Genomic DNA, 18,955 nt, shown 5'->3' with positions numbered 1-18,955 from the left:
TATACAGCTAACAGACAAGCTGTCGATACGACGACACTCAACACTAGGAGCATATTTAGCTAGGTAGTTATGGCAACTCAAGAGCACGAAATGCAGGTGACGAGAGCGTCAGTTACCCTCCGAAAGCCAGACGATTGGTCGAAATGGCTGTTCACGAGGAAGATATCCGCAGACCGGAATGGTCTGTGGGAGTACGTTAACCCAGATCTTTCGCCAGAGAGGCTGAAGATGCTAGAAGACGAGAGACCTAAAGAGCTCGAAGTAAGGAGATTTCGAAATCCTCTTACAGACGAGCAGATCGATATCCCAGACTTGACAGCGACAGAGCTCGCTACGTACAACTCATGGGCTAGACGATTCGATCGCGACGAGGCCAGGTGGCTCACGAAGGAGAAGGCTCTCCGAAACCTGAGCCTAGAGATCGTGCAGACAATTGACGTCAAACACCTAGACCTAATCCTCGATTGCGCAGACGCCTATAGCCAGCTGAGAACGCTAAAGAAGCACCTCTGTCCATCGATTGGAGAGAGGAACCACCAACTTAGAGCTCGGTACACAGCAGTCTGCACGAGACCAAAGACCGCAAACTTAGATACATGGTTCGACGAGTGGGTGACGATCACCCGACTCCTTACGGAGGCCAAGATGCCAGAGACGACTGGCAACAGGGCGCAGGAAGAGTTTATCCTGTCGATTAGAGGCCTGGACGATAGCTGGGCAGCTACTCAGCTACAAGACCTTATTAAGAAGGAACAGAAGAATGAAGAATTTCCGCTAATCGCGGATTTGATCGCGGAGTTCAGATCATACTACCGACGTACACGTCCAATCGCGTCAGGACTTGGAACCTTTGCTACGCTCGAGGTAGCAAGTAGTGGCAATAGCCAAGGATCTCGTACACGCACAGGACCATGGACACCAAGGTGTCTTGATGGGGAAAACCACAAATTCGATAACTGCCCGTACGTTAACCAGTCAGTTCGGACAAAGGGCTGGAAGCCAGACAAGGCAATTCAGGATAAGTTCACAGAGCTTAGAGACAGTCCTACGTCGAATTCGATAGCTAATGCACTAAGAGCAACAGAGCGGGGGCTTAAGAAGAAGACGAAGCCGCAGGCTGAGGTCCAGAGCTCTTCCATGATCAGTATGGACGATGGACAGCCAGCGCGCAATAAGCCACACGTTAATGCGGTGTTGCAGACTGCAGCAGCTACAGGACTGTCAGCTCCACCGCTGCTCACGAGATGGATACTTGATCCAGGTTCGAACTGCCACGTCACGAATACGAAAGGAGCCGACTGGATCTTGACAAAGAAAGGGGAGCCTTTAGACTGTGTATACGCTGGAGGAGCCCTCACTCAAGTCGAAGAATGGGGAGAAACGACTATCCAGGTCAAGACTCCGACAGGAGAAGGACAAATGAAGCTTACATGGGTGGCATACATCCCTGGCTTCTTCACGAGCGTCGTTGGCCTATCGCGGAGCCGATCTCTCGGCATAAACTTCGACTCAGGCAGAGACTGTCTGTATCAGAAGAAGGCATCGAACGTAATCTGTCTTCTCCAGTACAGAAACGGTCACTGGCTTGTCGACGTGGAGAAAGACCAGAAAGTTGAGCTGGATCTACTCTCTACGTACGCGACTCGATATACCAAGCCCTCAAAGGAACCGAGGAAGGATCTCTTAGTCAGTCAGGACACGGCTCATCGGATGTTCGGCCATATTAGCCGAAAAGCAGTTGGGCACTTAAACGATCATGTGATCGGGATTAGTGTCGAGGAGCAGGCAATTGCTCCGACATGGACAGACTGTCAAGTTTGTATTGAAACGAAGCTTCACAAGTTTGTGAGCAGGAGAGCTCAAAGTGAGCTAGCTGAACGTCCGTTCTACCGAATAGGAATGGACCTAGTGCAGCTAAGAGAAAGAAACGAGCGCTGCTACAATGGAGATCTATGGATGCTCCATGCAGTGTGTTCGTATAGTAAGTGGCATGAGGCATGCTGCCTAGCAGATAAGAGCTCAGGCACCCTTAAGCGTACAGTGATGCGTCTACTAGCTAAGATCAAACGCCAGTTCGACGCGGTCGTAGTAGTCGTGAAGCTTGACAACGAGCGCGGCTATAGCGAGTTACTCTATGTGCTTAAAGATCTCGGTATTATTGTGGAACCCCGAGCTGAGTACACAGAGGAGCAGAACGGCCTATCAGAACAGGCTGGGAAGATGATCGTGATCCGAGCGAGAGCGGTCAGAATTGATGGAAGACTGCCAATGGAACTCTCAAATGAGTGCTGTCTTGTGGCAGTCTACCTGCTTAACAGAACACCAGTCGAATCACTGGGATGGAAAACTCCGTACGAGGTAGTACGGGGACAGAAGCCGTCGGCAGCTCACCTCAATGTTGTGGGAGCCCGAGCCTACGTGCTGAATAATAAGCTGAAGCGAGGAGAGAAGCTCGAATCTCGCGCGCTGATCGGACAGCTAGTTGGATACGACTCCACGAACATATACCGAGTATGGATGCCAGCATTGGGACGAGTCCTCAGGACGAGAGACGTCGTCTTCATGTCTAATGATGGAACTGAGCCTGTCTACCCAGATCGACAGACTCTGAGAGAGGTGGTGACGATACTGGACGTTCCAGAACCACTAGAGGAAACCGACCAGGAGATAGAAATGCTCCTACAGTCGGCGCAAAGAGACTGGAGTGGTCCGAGCCGGTCCGAGCAAGCCGCTCGAACAGACCACGCCAAGGATGCGCCTCGGACGTTGCCAACACCTGAGAGCACTCCAGAATCAATGCCTGAGCCCGAGCCCGAGCCCGAGCCCGAGCCCGAGCTGGAAACAGTCGAAATGCCGCGAGGCTGGGAGCAGATACCAGCCGAAGCAGAGGCACCAGATCGACGATTAAACAACGCTCCAAGACGTGAGGAGATTAGCGGTCAGGTTAGTGAGTCGAACGTTCTGACGGGGAAAAGGCAGAGGAAGACGCTCGGCACGTACTTCGTTGCGTTCGCCCAAGCACTTCAGCAAACAGAGCCACAGAAGTCACGGCTACACAGGGATGAGCTTCCGCCTCCGCCAAAGAGATGGAATGACCTAGAGAAGCACCCTTTTGGACAGGAATTTAAAGCGGCAGCAGCGAAAGAATTCAAGAGCTGTCGTGAAAAGGGCTGTTTTAAGACAACGTCAGCCACAGTGATTAATAGCCAGAGATTGCCCTTGATGTGGGTATTCACGTACAAGTTTAATGAAGACGGACTTCTGTACAAGTACAAGGCTCGGCTTGTCGTAAGAGGAGACCTCCAGGAGGACTGGGGCGACACGTACGCAGCCACGCTGGCCGCACGAGTGTTCAGATTCCTCATGGCTCTCACGGCAGCCTTTGGCCTGAAAGCATATCAGTATGATGTGCTAAACGCGTTTTTGAACGCACCTCTTGAGAAGCTAGTCTACGTACAGACTCCAGATCCGTACGTAGAAGAGCTTGGCAAGATACTCGAGCTTAAGAGAGCTCTTTATGGGCTAAAAGACGCGCCTCTTCTCTGGTACAAGCACCTGAAGGAGACGCTAATTAAGTTGGGTCTGAAACCAGTAAAGGACGTTCCTTGCTTGTTTACCAACGAGAGACTGATAGTCTTCTTCTATGTTGATGATATCGTGGTACTGGTACATCCGGATCACCTTGATGATCATCAGGAATTTGAGAGACGACTGGAGGCGGTATACGACCTGAGAAAGCTTGGAGAGCTCAAGTGGTTCCTTGGGATCAGAGTTCTGAGAGACTGGACAGCAGGAAAGATCTGGCTAACACAGGACTCATTTATTGAGAAGGTAGTCAACAAGTATGACTTAGATCAGAAGTCAGGGGGGAGATATCCAGCAGTCCCGCTCGTAGAGAACTCTCTGGCCCAGTCAACCGAGGATACGAGTAACCAGCGTACTCAGCTGTACCAGCAGCTGGTTGGATCGCTGGCGTATATCTCGACGTTCACGAGACCGGATGTGGCACGAGCCCACTCCGTACTGGCCCGGCATCTCCAGAACCCTGGGCAGAAGCACGTATCGGCAGTAAAGCATGTCTGGCGATACCTGTATGGAACAAGACATCTAGCGATTAGAGCTAGTCAGCAGATAGCAGAGAGCTCGTCCTACGTCTGGGAAAAGTCTCTCTTCTATGGAGCATCTGATGCAGCGTTTGCTGATGATGTGGAAAGTCGTCAATCATCTCATGGATATTTGTTCAAGCTCTATGGGATGCCTATTGACTGGAAGGCTACCCGCCAGAGATCTGTTACGAAGTCAACAACTGAGGCTGAGCTGATAGCTCTATCAGCAACCGGAGGGGAGATGGAATGGTGGACCCGGGTCTTCCAGCATATCAAGTTCGACCCGGAGATTCAACCAACGATCTACTGCGACAACGAGCAGACGGTCGGGATCGTTAAGAAAGAAGACGAACGGCTTCACACGAAGCTAAGACATGTAGACACCCATCAAATGTGGGTAAGACAGGAGGTACAGGAAGGAAGGCTCTGTGTAGAGTGGTGCCCTACAGCAGAGATGCCTGCAGATGGACTCACAAAGTCCCTCGTAAGGCAGAAACACGCCGAGTTTGTGAGACAGCTAGGGCTTGAAAATGTTCGCCAGCTTCTTACTACTCATGTAAACACACCAGAACCAACCGAGCTATGGCACTGGCACTAGTCAGCTTTGTTGATCACGGCAGCTGGGGGGGAGTGTAACGGTTTGGGACTTGCCAAGACCGACTTGGGTGAGAGTTGGGTACGGCCATCGCTACCACACTTTCTCATCACACACACCTATATAGCTGCAGTTCCTCCATAGCTACACAATGCAACGCAGTCCTCCTCCTCTCCTCACACCGTTACAAGTTCGAACTAGGGAATCTAGACAAGGAATTCGATAATTCTGCAACACCAGAATCTACGATTAGGGTCAGACATCCCGATGATAGCCCTACAACACCAGAATCAATGGTTTCCCGTCGACAAAACGTACCAGGCGGTTGGGGAGATCAATACCAAGACTACGTGCCAGACCGATACCAGAACAACGCTCCAAGACGTTTGAATCCAGAGGTTGGCAGTCAAGAGAATGTGATTGAAGGACACCGAAGACGACACCGAGCCAACTACTCTGATCATAATCACCTGAGTACGAATATGACCTACTATAGTACATTTTTGGCCGCAATCAGTCAACCAGAAACGACGAAACTGTTCGGAGAATTACCGAAAGTTCGACTCTATAGAGATCAGCTGCCACCACCTCCAAAACGCTATCGAGACGTTGCTACGCACCCATTTGCCAATGAGTTTCAGAAGGCAATGAATGTCGAATTTGACAACTGTTGGAAGAAAGGTTGCTTTGCTCAAACACCTGCAACCTCATCAACTGCTGATGCTGAGGTTTTACCCCTAATGTGGGTGTACACATACAAGTTCGATCAAGATGGATACTTGTATAAGTTCAAGGCTCGACTTGTCGTACGCGGAGATCTTCAAGCAGAATGGGGAGACACCTACGCGGCCACGCTGGCTGCCCGAGTCTTTCGAGGATTAATCGCGCTAGCTGCTGCGTTCGACCTCTTAATGTTTCAGTACGATGCACTAAACGCGTTTCTAAACGCACGAGTAAACAGAAAGCTTTTCTGTTATACACCTGAAGGCTTTGCAAAACAGTATGGAGAACTACTCCTAATTCGTCGAGCATTGTACGGTCTTAAGGAAGCTCCATTGCTTTGGTATGCAGAACTTCAGAAGACCCTAAAGAAGCTGGGGTTAAAAGCAGTTCCTGGAGTTCCTTGCTTGTTTGCTAACAACGATCTGATCGTTTTCTTTTACGTCGACGATATTGTGGTCCTAGTGCATCCTTCAAAGACAAGTTACAAGGAGGAATTCGAAAAGCGCTTGCTACAAATCTACGATCTCCGAATACTTGGCAAATTAAGTTGGTTCCTTGGGATTCGTGTGATACGCGATCGACCTTCGAAGAGCATTTGGTTAATTCAAGACTCCTTTATTAACAAGGTTGCAAGCAAGTTCAACCTAACAAGCGACAAGGGATACCCCGATTTTCCGATGAAGGAGAACGTACTACCACCGTCAACGGAAGAACCAAACTCTAAGCGCACAAAAATCTATCAACAACTAGTTGGATCACTGGCTTACATTGCCACGTTTACACGACCTGATGTCGCACGAGCGCACTCAGTACTGGCCCGACATCTTGCAAACCCTGGCCAAAAGCATTTATACGCAGCAATCCATTGCTGGCGTTATCTTATTGGCAAGAGAAATCTGGCGCTCAAGGCCTCAGGAACTCAAAATGAGAAAGACCTGTTCGTAATCCCCGTAGAGAACGCGGACAAGTATACAGACACGGTTGAACCAATATTTTATGGCGCATCTGATGCTGCCTATGCGGACGAACCTGACACGAGAAGAAGCTCTGAAGGATACTTGTTCAAGCTATACGGCCTGCCTGTTGACTGGAAGGCTGCTATCCAGAAGACTGTTACAAAGTCCACAACAGAAGCAGAACTTCTAGCTCTGTCCCGAGCTGGCGGAGAAATGGAATGGTGGAACAGGCTGTTCCGCGAAATTCGATTTAATCCAGATATAGTCTCGAAGATCTGGTGCGACAATCAACAGACTGTTGGCATAGTCACAAAGGCTGAAGAGAAGCTTCAAACAAAGCTAAAACACGTGGACATTCATCAGCTGTGGCTACGACAAGAGGTAGAGGCTGGAAGAATCCATGTAGACTGGAAGCCGACTGCCTACATGCCCGCCGATGGACTGACAAAGGTACTACCTCGACAGAAGCACGCCCAGTTCATCAAGCAGCTTGGTCTTGAAGACGTCTCAGATCGCTTAATCACCACCATAAAGGACATCAACAACGAGTCTCTCTTAGAGATACATGATTAATTTCAGCTTTCACTGTTCATTCAAGCTGGGGGGGTGTGTTGCCATTCAGGACTACCCTTCTTGGAATCGGCCCGATGCTTCTTGGCCGAATGTTCTACAACCTTCACTTTCACTCCTTTGCCGTCATGTGCTTACGCACATCTCATGTATATACACAGTCCGCAACAATCAATTAAGTGGGTCCTAGAAGGTTCAGATTGGATTGATTGATTACCGCTTTAAGCCTAGTAGTTACCTATAGGAGTTTAAGCCCTACCTAGATAGGTAAGTGGGTCTAGGAGAGTGACCGGATTGAATTGATTGTTGCGGAGTCTATGTATATAACCTTGTGTATCTACTCCGTAGGACAATCAACGCAGTTCTCATATGCAGTTGTTGACGTCTTGTCTACTGCGATATTAGGACTTCCATGGTTACGAGAACACAACCCACGGATCGACTAGAAGTCGAAGATGTTCTCATTTGAGTGCTGTGGAACGGACGCAACCACAAGCCAGCCTACGCATTGTCAGAGTACGATGGTAGATAAGAGGAAACTGAATAACATCGCAAAGAAAAAGCGAGCCTCGACAAAGGACGGCCTTAAGAAACAAGGGTCCGACTCAGCAGACGCCGGAACGGAGCCACCAGGTCGACAGACTAGAGTTTTGGAGAAACGCGCAACTCCTAAGATCCCCGCAGAATACAAAGAATTCGAACATCTATTCCGGGAAGTGGCAGATGAACAAGCATTGCCAAAACACTAACCCTAGGACCACAAGATTGTCTTACAGGAAGGAAAGAAACCGACTTTCGGCCCAATATACGGACTATCGGAAAAAGAATTAAGCACGTTACGCGACTACATTAAGACAAGTCTAGCAAAGAAATATATCCGACCATTGAAGTCACTAGCAGGATATCTAATCATGTTTGTCCCGAAGAAAGACGGAAAACTACGACTATGTGTAGACTATCGCAAGCTCAACGACATCACAATCAAGAATCGATACCCCCTACCGAATATTACAGAATTACGGGATCGATTATCTCGCGCAGAGGTCTTTACAGCATTAGATCTTCGAGATGGATACCACCTAATTCGCATAGCGAAAGGTGAAGAGTGGAAAACGGCGTTCCGATTAAGATACGGACACTACGAATACACAGTTATGCCGTTTGGGCTCACGAACGCCCTAGCAACGTTCCAGGAACTCATTAACAATGTGTTAAGAGCACATCTAGACATCTTTGTTATAGCTTATCTAGACGACATTCTCGTCTACTCCGAGACTTTAGAGGACTATGTTGAACATGTCAAGACGGTACTAAGGGCCCTTGAGCAGTTCAACCTCCGACTCAAACTAGAGAAGTGTGAATTTCACAAGACTAAGGTCAACTTCTTAGGCTATGTAGTAGGAGCGGACGGAGTACAAATGAGCGAAGAAAAGATTTAGGTTATTAAGGATTGGCCAACACCGACAACAGTTGTACAGATATAGTCCTTCTTAGGATTCTTGAACTTCAACCAACAGTTCATTAAGGACTTCTTAAACATCGCTATCCCTTTAACAAAACTCACAAGAAAGGACGTACTCTTTAAGTGGAGTAAGGAAGCAGAGAACGCATTCCAAACGCTTAAGAAAGCAAGCACAGAACCACCATGTTTTCGAATATTCCAAGCAGGACACCTATTACGCTTTAAGACCGACGCATCGGATCTCGCGCTAGGCGGATGCGCAAGTCAATTGCACGAAGGCAAATAGCACCCTATCGCCTACTACTCTCGCAAATTCTCAGGACTAGAAGAACGATACGACGTTCACGACAAGGAGCTACTAGCTATTGTCGCATGCTTACAACACTAGAGAGTATACGCAGAAAGCTGCTCAGAACTTACGATATACACAGATCACAAAAATCTAGTGAACTTTACGACTACTAAAGTACTTAACCGCAGACAAGTAAGATGGTCAGAACTACTAGGATAATACAAGTTCAAGATTGTGTACACACCAGGAAAAGAAAACGGTAGAGCAGACGCTCTCAGCCGTAGACCAGATATCGCAGGCACCAAGGAAGTCATCGACACCGCGATACTCAGGGTTAACGAAGACGGATCGCTAGGACCAGCAAAAACGCTGAACGCCATCCTCCACATCGGAAACAATGTACCGGAAGAATTGCAGGAAGCAATTATTTAGCAACACCACGACGACCCTGTACACGGTCACCCAGGCATTACCAGAACAATGGAACTTATTAGACGCAACTACGAGTTCCCAGGAATAAAGGAAAAGGTTACCTTATTCATCACAAAATGTGCAGAATGTCAGAAGAACAAACACGACACACACGCACCTTACGGCGAGATGCAAGCATTAGAGCTACCCACAGAACCTTGGGCAGACATCTCTATAGACTTTATCACAGGTTTACTAGTCTTAAAAGACCCAGCGACAAACATAGGATACAACGCAATACTCGTTGTAATCGATCGATTCACAAAACAAGCAGAGTACATCCCGTTCAGAAACGATTTCACGGCAGTACACCTAGCTCACATCATTAACGATCGAATTATCAGACATCACGGCATACCAAAGTTAATCATAAGCGACAGAGACAAGCTCTTCACTTCAAACTTTTAGACGACACTTTTGGCCGCGATCGGTACAAAACGCAAGCTATCAACAGCGTTTCATCCGCAGATAGACGGACAGACAGAAAGAACGAACAGAACCATAAAAGCATATCTCAGGATATACGTCAATCATCAGCAAACCAACTAGGTTTCGCTTCTGCCTATACCACAAATGGCATACAATAACAAGCTTTTAGAGTCTACAGGACAGACTCCGTTCTATGCAAACCACGGGAGACACCCAAATCTCTTTACACGCACACTTCCGAGCCAGAAAACAGAAGCAGCCATCGCCACAGCCGAGGAGCTGAAGGCAGTACATGAGTTGCTACAGAGCAAACCCGAGACAGCACAACGTTAAAGCATTTTATATATTAATAAGAAACGAAAAATAGCACCTTAGCTAAAGAGGGGGGATAAAGTTTATCTACGCACGAAGAATCTTCGCACAAAGCGACCAAGCAAAGGACTTAACAACGTCAAAGTCGGACCATTTTTGATCCTCAACCGAAAAGGACTAGTTACGTACACACTCGACCTTCTACTAGACGCTAGAATACATCCCAGATTCCACGTAAGCCTCTTAGAACTAGCACACCTAGATACGCCATTACAGAAAACCTTCCACTACGAAACAGAAGAAGAAAACAAATTTGAAGTCGAGAACATTGTCACACACAGAGTTGTGGACAACGGCACAGAATACCTAGTTAAATGGTTAGGATACCTAGACAGCGAGAACACTTAGGAACCAGACACAAACCTTACAAACTGCTGCTAGCTACTTGCGCAGTACCGCCGTAATTAAGACCGGCGAACTCGGAATTATCCCTAGAGAAAGTAGGCATGAAGACGCCCCAATCCAATGCCAAAGTACCAGGCATAAGACTGTCTTCTAGATGCGCTACCTCTCAATTCAACGCCTCGACCGCTTCTAACGCCTCGATATCCTCAATAAACTTTCCCGACTTATCAACCTATTCTTGCTCACGACGCTTTAACTGCTTACGCTGCTTACGAAGACGATCCTTCTTCGCACGCGCAGCTATCAAAGCATCTAATGCCGCAGACTCTACAGCATCCGCTTCGGCCTCTTGTTGTTCAAGACGCGCTATCTCCTTATCTAACTTTTTAAAGTTCGGGACAGGAACTTCTACAGGAACGCACGACTTCACACCGTTGCGATAACAATTTCTACATTCTTTCTTTAACGACGACATCTAACACTCGAGCCCCCGCTTCGCACAATATTAATAAGACACTATCGCGATTATACCGACTAGGTTAATTCGGTCACTAAAGGTATAACGATGGGCGGTACTTCTGGAAACCATGACACGTCAGCTCATGAGGACATGAGATTAGGAGAGGGAGGATAGTGTTACGAACCTAAGGAGAGGACACAGTGCAAGATATAAAGGGCAGAAGGATAGAGACCTTGTCGGAATCCCTTCTTAGACAAAGGCGTACAAAGGTGTACAAAGACCAATGACGTAAGCCTGCCCCGCATCCCACAAAGCTTGGCGGAACGCCACCATGGGACATGTCACGTGTGTCCCAAGGAATCCCACGATGTACCACGAGGTCCCACGCATGGGACAGTGTAGGACAACGTAGGACGTATAGGACATAGGACATTCGTTAGTATATAACAATAGGCAATGAGCCCTTACGGTTCATTGTGTTCAACTTCGAAATCTAAGGATTAGTACTTGATTCTCAACTCCCCGTATATTACATCGATCTACCAATCGTGCTATACACCCTCGTGTCCATCGCATCACTCTATCCCCGAGAACCAACCCAAGATCATCTTCGGACGACCTTCACAACAACGAGCTCGCGATTGTTAGGCATCACAACAACAATAATAGGAGCTTAAAAAGCTTTAAAAAGCCGAGCAAGCCAAGATTAAGAAGACAGCTCGCGATTATAAGCTTTAACTTAAAGCTGTAAAGCGTGTTAAGCGGGAGAAGGGTTAGGAGGAGACTAGAAAGCGGAAGGCTGCAGAGAAAGCTAAAAGAGACCTTAAGAAGAGACTCCGCGACGCTTAAAAAGCTATACAATTGCCCTAAAAGGGTAAGCGCAAAGCTTTAAAACCTTATAAGCCAGCTACAAAGCGTCAGAAACGTGTTGGGGGTGGTACAGCTTCTGTGGGAGCCCAGGTAGTTGCACAGCTAGTTCCACCAAAAACCTCTAAAGGGCGGGTAATCCGCCGCCCAAAAAAAGATTTAGACTAGCGCAAAGTCTTCGCAGGCTATTATGTAGTATAAATCTACTTTTGCGCAATTTTATCACGTTTTGTTGAGGCGTTACAGCTGCAATACTCATGAAGCTGTTGTGTTGTGGGTGGGGCGTTGACTGACCCGGGGCGTTGACTGACCCGCTACCGTGGGTGACGGCCCAACGAGCCGGACGGCCCAACGAGCCACCCCACCAAAACATCAACTAAACTTCAACACGCGATAACTCTGTCAACATGAGCTCAATTGAGGCTGCGCTTGCAGCTATCGAATCGCTACAATCAGGAGAACAGTTCAGCTATCGCAAAATTGCAGCAAAGTATTGCTGTAACCGTACAACGCTCGCGCGAAGGCATCAAGGCATTTCATCCTCACGCGCAATCCGCCAGGAAAACCAGCAAGCTCTTCACCCACAGCAAGAGCAGGAGCTTCTACGCTGTATCGAGCGCCTTACAAGGCAAGGTCTACCTCCTACACGGCCTATGATACGACGATTTGCCTCAGATATTGCGAAGAAGGAGCTTGGCGTACACTAGGTTGATCGATATATCGAGCGACACCAGGTTGATCTCATCTCACGCTGGACGACTGGAATCGATCGCGCGCGCCACCAGGCTGATTCTATATTAAAGTATACCTTCTATTTCAGCCTCCTGTGCGAGAAAATAAGCAAATATAACGTTAAGGCTGGCAATACATACAATATGGATGAGAAAGGCTGCATGCTAGGGATACTTACTCGCTCAAAGCGGGTGTTCAGCAGGAGGCTATATGAGGAGGGGAGGATCAAGGCTCATATCTAGGATGGTAATCGGGAATAGATAACGCTGCTAGCCTGCATATGCGCTGATAGATCAGCCCTTGCGCCTGCGCTAATATATCAATCAGCCTTAGGCTCAATACAGGACACCTAGCTACAAGCTCTAAGGCCGGAGGATCGAGTATATATATCCTCCTCACCTTCTGGCTGGACGAACAACGATATAGGACTATCCTGGCTCAAACAAGTGTTTAATCGATCTACGAAGGAGAAGGCAGGGCGGAGCTATCGATTACTCATCCTTGATGGCCATGGATCTCATCTCACGATGGATTTTATCGAGTACTGCGATCGGAATAGAATCCTCCTTGCAGTATACCCTCCTCATTCAACTCATACCCTCCAGCCGCTTGACGTCGTCATGTTTAAGCCATTCTCATCAGCCTACTCAAACCAGGTAGCTGCGTTTATGGAGAGGTGTCAAGGGCTCACATCTATGAGCAAAAGAGACTTCTATCCGATGTTTATAGCTGCCTAGGAGGCCTCGTTCAAGAAAGAGACTATACTTAAGGCCTTTGAGGCAACTAGCGTCTCACCTCTCAACCTAGAGGTAATACTCAAACGATTCAACCAGCCAGCTCAATTAGGCTAATTAAGTGATAGCGACTCCTCAGCCTTAAGTGCCTCTGACTAGCGGAAAACTGAACGCCTTCTACGCCAGGTAGTAGGTGATAGGAATGATCCACGAGCTCAAAAGCTCAGCCAAGCTTTCCACTCTATCTTAGTTCAGAAAAGCCTTCTCACACACGAGGCTCAAGGCCTTATGCAGGCTCTTGTTAATGAGAGGCAGCGTAGAAAGCGAGGCAAGGCTCTCCCTCTAGAGGCAGGCGAGGACTATCACGGTGGGGCTGTATTCTGGTCTCCAAGGAAGGTGAAGGAGGCACGTGATCGCCAGCTCTAACAAGGGCTCGAAGAAGAGCAACTACAACACTAGAGAGCTGAGGCAGCTCGCCTACGTGAATTAAAGAAGCAGGAGAAGCTTCAGGCAGCTTAACAGAAGCGTGCAGCAAGGGCAACAGCTCAAATAATAAGGCAGGAGGAGAAGGCTCGTGAGGCTGCTGATCGAGCCTCACGGCAGGCAGCTCGTAAGACTCAACAACGACTTCAGCAAGCTCAAAAAGCTGCTCAAAAGAGTAAAAGGAGGAGCTTCAAGGCTCCTATTAAGGCAGCTTCAAAAAAAAGAGCAGCTGCGCAGCCTCGAAGCAGTGCGCAGCCTCATAAGCCTCCTACAGCTCCTCCAGCCTCAACCTCGCGCGGCGGGCGCGCGATCAGAACTCCAGTGCGATTTCTATAGCTATATATATCAATCAAGACGTTTAGAACTAAACTCTGAAAAATCTTATAGTTATAGCTATTGTACGTAGTTTAATAGGCTCATGTTGAGGTGCTGGTTTTGGTGTTCGGGTGGCTCGGTGGGCCGTCCGGCTCGTTGGGCCGTCACCCACGGTACTGTAATGCCCATGTTCGCGTGCCGCCCGCCCTATGCATATTAGTATTTTGGACTATAGAAAAATGAGGCTGTAGAGCCACGTACAAGAGTGATTATCGCGAGAAAACTTGGTGTATTGATCTGTAGACTATTGCGCTTCATTTGAGCTATTTGTATCTCGCTGGTGTCTTGATTTTGCGGCCGCGCGCGCTGATTTTGGGTGGGGGAGACGCAACTGCCGGACCAGCGTCAGGCTGGCTTGTAGCAGCAACAGCACGACGACGCTTTGCTAGATTTTGATTGGATTTGTGTGAGGCTTTTCGCTTACTGCTGTTGCCTCTATCGCGAGATTTTTGTGTGGTTGCAGCGTCGCGTTGCTGCTTTTTGAGTGCCCGGCGCTCAGCTAGCTCTGCAGCCCGCTGTTTTTTGGCCTGATCTCGCTCCTCTTTTGCGCGCAATCGAGTAGCCTTTGTGAGATCTGATTGCTGCTTTTTGTATGACGTTGCCACGGCCTTAAGGTCTCTATCGTGAGATTTTTGGAGTTGTAGTTGTTCGGCTTTATCGCGTTTTGTAGCCTCGCGATCGCGGGCTTCGCGGAGCTTTCTAGGACTTAAGAAAACCGCGCCGCCGTTGGCCTTGTTACTGTCTTGTGTAGCTAGAGTTGTAGATCTCGTTGGCCGCTTGTTTTTGGTGTTGAGCTCGTCTCGTAGGTCTCTATTTTCGACGCGGAGTAACTCGTTGTTGACCTGTAACGTGTCCGTGCGCGTGATGCGCGGATTCGCGTGATGCGCGGGGAACACCAAAACACGTCAAACCCCTTCACCTTCAACACACGTTAACTCCACCAATATGGACCCAATTCAAGCTGCGATTGAAGATATTGAAAATCTAGAGCCAGGAGAACAGTTCTCGTATACTAAAATTGCTGCTAAGCATGGTGTTGTGAGATCTACGTTGACCCGAAGGCACCAGGGCCAGACAAGCTCAGAAAGAGACAAGAACTTCAACCAGCAGAAACTCAACCCACAACAAGAGCTAGAGCTTGTGAGATATATCGAAAAGCTCACAAAGCGAGGCATTCCTCCTACACGAGAGATGGTCAGGAATTTCTCATCAGAAGTAGCCCATCAGCAGCTCAGCGAGAGCTGGGTTACTCGCTTCATCAACCGACACGAGATCCATCTCATCTCAAAGTGGACCAGCGCCATGGATCGTACGCGCCACCTGGCTGATTCTGAGTCAAAGTATAGACTCTACTTCGAGCTGCTGCATCGAAAGATCACCGAATATCACCTAGAGGCTCGAGATATATACAATATGGATGAGAAGGGCTTCTTAATTGGCTTGATAGGCAGAAGTAAGAGGATATTCAGCAGGCGTCAATGGGAGAAGAAGGAGGTTCGAGCATCTCTCCAGGATGGATCACGCGAGTTTCTGACAGTCCTGGCCTGCTGCTGCGCTGATGGGAGCTCGCTGCCTCCAGCCCTTATCTACGCAGCTAAAAATGGAGCTATACGATCGAGTTGGGTAGAAGATATCAAGGCAGGAGAACATGAGGTCTTTGTCTCATCATCTCCAACAGGCTGGTCAAATGATAACGTAGGCCTAGCTTGGCTGGAGCAGGTGTTTGATCGCTCTACAAAGCAACGATCAGGTAGATGGAGATTGCTCATCCTTGATGGCCATGGATCTCACCTCACGATGGAGTTTATTAAGTACTGCGATCGCCATAGGATCCTCCTCATGATCCTTCCTCCCCATTCGACCCATACGCTCCAGCCGCTAGATGTAGTGCTGTTCAAGCCACTCTCTCAAGCCTACTCTAACGAGCTCACTAACCATCTCCATAAGGCTCAAGGCCTTATTCCAATCAAGAAAGGGGACTTCTTCCCGCTCTTCTGGAGCGCCTGGATATCCTCCTTCACAGAGAGCCTCATATTGAAGGCCTTCGAAGCCACTGGGATCTGGCCGATGGATGCCAACGTTATCCTTCGTAGATTTGCTAGCACGCCAGAAGCTGAGAGAAGCTCATCGTCAGGGCTCTCTGATCATGACTGGAGAAAGCTCGATCGGCTAGTACGAGCTGCTGTTAATGATAGCCATCAGTATGAGGCAAGAAAGCTGCGCTCAAGCGTTCACCATCTCTCTGTGCAGTATGAGCTTTTAAAGCATGAGAACGAGGGCTTAAAGGAGCAGAGATGTCAACAAGCAAGTCAAGCTGGCTTGATTCTTATCGATTGCAGATCACAGACCATTCTCTGGGACGTGCCACTGTGCACGAGCCTCTATATTGTCTGTGATCTGCAATCGATAAGAATCAAGCCAGCTTGACTTGCTTGTTGACATCTCTGTAAAGGAGGCTCTTCAACATAAAAAGAAGCACAGGAAGAAGGGCAAAGCTCTTGACCTTCAACAGCGCCAGGAGTATCACGGTGGCTCTGTCTTCTGGTCTCCTCGCAAGCTGCGTGAGGCTCGAGCTAGAGAAGCAGTACGGGAGCGAGATGAGACGGAGGAGAAACTCCAAAAAGCACGGTCCAAGAAGCAGCGCGAGGAGGCTCGACTGCAGCGTCAAGATGAGCTCGAGGAGAGGCGTGTGGAGAGGCAGAGACTCAAGGAGATGAGGGAGCTTGAGCGAGCTGAGAAAGCAGCTGAACGCGCGCGCCAGAAGGAGGAGAGAGACGCTGCTAAAGCTATACAACTACCCCAAAAGGGAAAGAGGAGAGCTTCAGCAGCTACCTCATCGAACAACAAGCGTCAAAAACGCGTTGAGGCTGCTCGCGCTGGTGCTCAAGTTCAAGAAGAGCCTCCAGCTCCTCCATCAAAGCTCACATCACGTGGCCGCAACGTCAACCTCCCATCAAAATATAGATAGTACAAGTTGATCGCAAGCATCTAATTACTCCCCCTCTATAAATTCGTATAATAACAGCTTATATACGTGGCTTAATAGCTTCATTTTTGAAGTAGTGGATATGGTGTTCCCCGCGCATCACGCGAATCCGCGCATCACGCGCACGGACACGTTAGCGAGTGTAGGCTTTGCGATAGCTGTTTGGCTTCAACTTTTGCCTTATTAGCGACCGCAGCTTCAAACACTTTTCGCAGCTGGTTCCAGCTATCGCCATCACCTTGCTCTCCGATTTCTTAGTCTGTATCGTCTTGTTGTGGGTGGTTGTTGAAGCGTTTTAGCACAGCGTCTGCCTCTATCGGCCACACGCCTGTAGCGCGAAAGTCTGCAAAATGCTATCGCGGCTCATCGTAGAGCTCCAAGCCGGCCAGAAGTTGCTGTAGAAGTCGCGTTTTGTGACTCTCATGATGCCTTGTGATCGCTGGAGGTTGCGATTGAGTTCGGAGGTATAGTTACGCGAGAGCGGCGAGAACAAAACGACGTCGAGCGGCTGGAGGCTGTGGGTTGAATGGGGAGGATATATGACTAGCAGGATGCGATTAGCGTCGCAGAAATCGATGAATTCGGCTGTAAGGTGGCTGCCGTGGCCGTCAAAGATGAGTAATCGCCATCGTCGCCTTGCTTTGGCTGCTGTATAGCGATTGAAGACCTGCTGGAGCCAGGCAAGACCTAGCTCGTTATTAGTCCATCCTGTTGGCGAGTTGGCGATGAAAACCTGGTGTTGTTCGGCCATCAAATCGTCAACCCAGCTCGATTGTATGCCAGCCGTGCCTTGATAGATGAGTGCGGGCGGCAATGCATCGCCGGAAGCGCGTACGCAGGCCAGCAGCGTAACCTATTCCCTGTTACCATCTTGTAGCGCTGCTGTACGATTTTTTTGAGCTAAAGAAGCCTTGCTAAAGGTTCTTTTTGCGCGAGTTGTGCGGCCGACGAAGAAGCCCTTCTTATCTATATTATAGGTGTTACGCTCGTTAATGTCGTATTCTTTCATCTTCGAATGAAGCAGATCGAAGTAGGCTTTGTATCTGCTACCGCTGTCAGCCTTATGCCTATCGCGATCGATTCCAGCGCTCCATTTGGTAGTGAGTTTGTCGGAATGGCGATGCAAAAAACGAGTAATCCAGCTATCGGAAACCCCCCACTTCGCTACTACATTTGCGAAATTTCCTATCAACTCTCGTTTAGGTGGCAAGCCTCGCTTAGTGCATCTTTCTATGTATTTTACAAGTTCTAGCTCTTGTTGTGGGTTGAGTAATTGTCGTTGGCGCACTTCGTCGTCATTTGAGCGCGTACGACCTTTGTGCCTCCGCGCCAACATCGTTCTGTCAATATTGAAAATTTTTGAAACTTCGCGGTACGAAGGTTGCTCTCCAGGTTCGTGCGATTCGATATATTCAATCGCTTCTTGAATCGGGTGCATGGTTGTAAAGCTATTACGTGTTGAAGTTGTGATGATTTTGGCACTGTAGACTTAAGCTTCTCCTCGTCTTACGATGACCTACTGCAGTCTAACTGCACCACGTGCGCGGTTCTCGAGGACAATTCTGCCTACTGGACACCGCCTCTCATGTTCTATCATGCGAACACTACCATTGAGATCGTTCCCCAAGTTGGTGGAATGCTGGTGTAGGTAGGGCTTGGTTTCTAAAAGTCAGAGCTAACACTGTTGTAGCTATCTTTTTCTCTTTGGGGACGAGATTATAGCTTTTCCACCGGGTTTCACAATGGTTGCGGGTGATGCAAATAGGCGAAATGTCTCCATTCTCACTCCGAACATACCGCAGTCCCTGTGGGGCCCAGAAGAAAAAACGCCGAAAGCGCTCGCAGAAAAGGCTATTGGATTCACTTGTCTGGATTACAGTGGCAATTCGGAGGGGGCATTGACTCGTCATGTGCTTCCGAACAAAACATTCATCGATGCAAACTGTGAAGACGGCCTTCGCCTCGAGTTGATGTTTCCATCGTGCTGGGATGGCGTT

General features: G+C 48.6%; 6 protein-coding genes across 6 annotated transcripts; 5 read left to right on the top strand and 1 right to left on the bottom strand.

Moving 5' to 3' along the window:
- Positions 1–69: 69 nt before the first annotated feature.
- On the top strand, positions 70–6,953 carry PtrM4_003830 (uncharacterized protein; the record flags this gene model as incomplete). The annotated part of the gene is made up of 3 exons (XM_066102687.1): positions 70–2,707; positions 2,846–4,703; positions 4,829–6,953. 3 exons carry the CDS (start codon positions 70–72, stop codon positions 6,951–6,953), a joined length of 6,621 nt encoding a protein of 2,206 aa, XP_065964889.1.
- A 518-nt stretch (positions 6,954–7,471) lies between these two features.
- Positions 7,472–8,389, top strand: PtrM4_003820 (uncharacterized protein; the record flags this gene model as incomplete). The annotated part of the gene is made up of 2 exons (XM_066102686.1): positions 7,472–7,666; positions 7,706–8,389. The coding sequence occupies 2 exons, from the start codon at positions 7,472–7,474 to the stop codon at positions 8,387–8,389; spliced, it is 879 nt and encodes a 292-aa protein (XP_065964888.1).
- Positions 8,390–9,184: 795 nt separating this feature from the next.
- Positions 9,185–9,583, top strand: PtrM4_003810 (uncharacterized protein; the record flags this gene model as incomplete). Its single annotated transcript, XM_066102685.1, has 1 exon — positions 9,185–9,583. One exon carries the CDS (start codon positions 9,185–9,187, stop codon positions 9,581–9,583), a length of 399 nt encoding a protein of 132 aa, XP_065964887.1.
- Positions 9,584–12,055: 2,472 nt separating this feature from the next.
- PtrM4_003800 (uncharacterized protein) lies at positions 12,056–12,355 on the top strand (the record flags this gene model as incomplete). The annotated part of the gene is made up of 1 exon (XM_066102684.1): positions 12,056–12,355. One exon carries the CDS (start codon positions 12,056–12,058, stop codon positions 12,353–12,355), a length of 300 nt encoding a protein of 99 aa, XP_065964886.1.
- A 2,562-nt stretch (positions 12,356–14,917) lies between these two features.
- Positions 14,918–16,940, top strand: PtrM4_003790 (uncharacterized protein; the record flags this gene model as incomplete). Its single annotated transcript, XM_066102683.1, has 2 exons — positions 14,918–16,360; positions 16,425–16,940. The coding sequence occupies 2 exons, from the start codon at positions 14,918–14,920 to the stop codon at positions 16,938–16,940; spliced, it is 1,959 nt and encodes a 652-aa protein (XP_065964885.1).
- Positions 16,941–17,271: 331 nt separating this feature from the next.
- Positions 17,272–17,709, bottom strand: PtrM4_003780 (uncharacterized protein; the record flags this gene model as incomplete). Its single annotated transcript, XM_066102682.1, has 1 exon — positions 17,272–17,709. The coding sequence occupies one exon, from the start codon at positions 17,707–17,709 to the stop codon at positions 17,272–17,274; it is 438 nt and encodes a 145-aa protein (XP_065964884.1).
- Positions 17,710–18,955: the final 1,246 nt, after the last annotated feature.

The sequence above is a fragment of the Pyrenophora tritici-repentis genome, chromosome 1 (genome assembly GCF_003171515.1).
Source record: "Pyrenophora tritici-repentis strain M4 chromosome 1, whole genome shotgun sequence".
NCBI lineage: Eukaryota > Fungi > Ascomycota > Dothideomycetes > Pleosporales > Pleosporaceae > Pyrenophora > Pyrenophora tritici-repentis.
The sequence above is the reverse complement of the archived record's forward strand: the minus strand, read 5'-3'. Positions and strand labels throughout refer to the sequence as shown.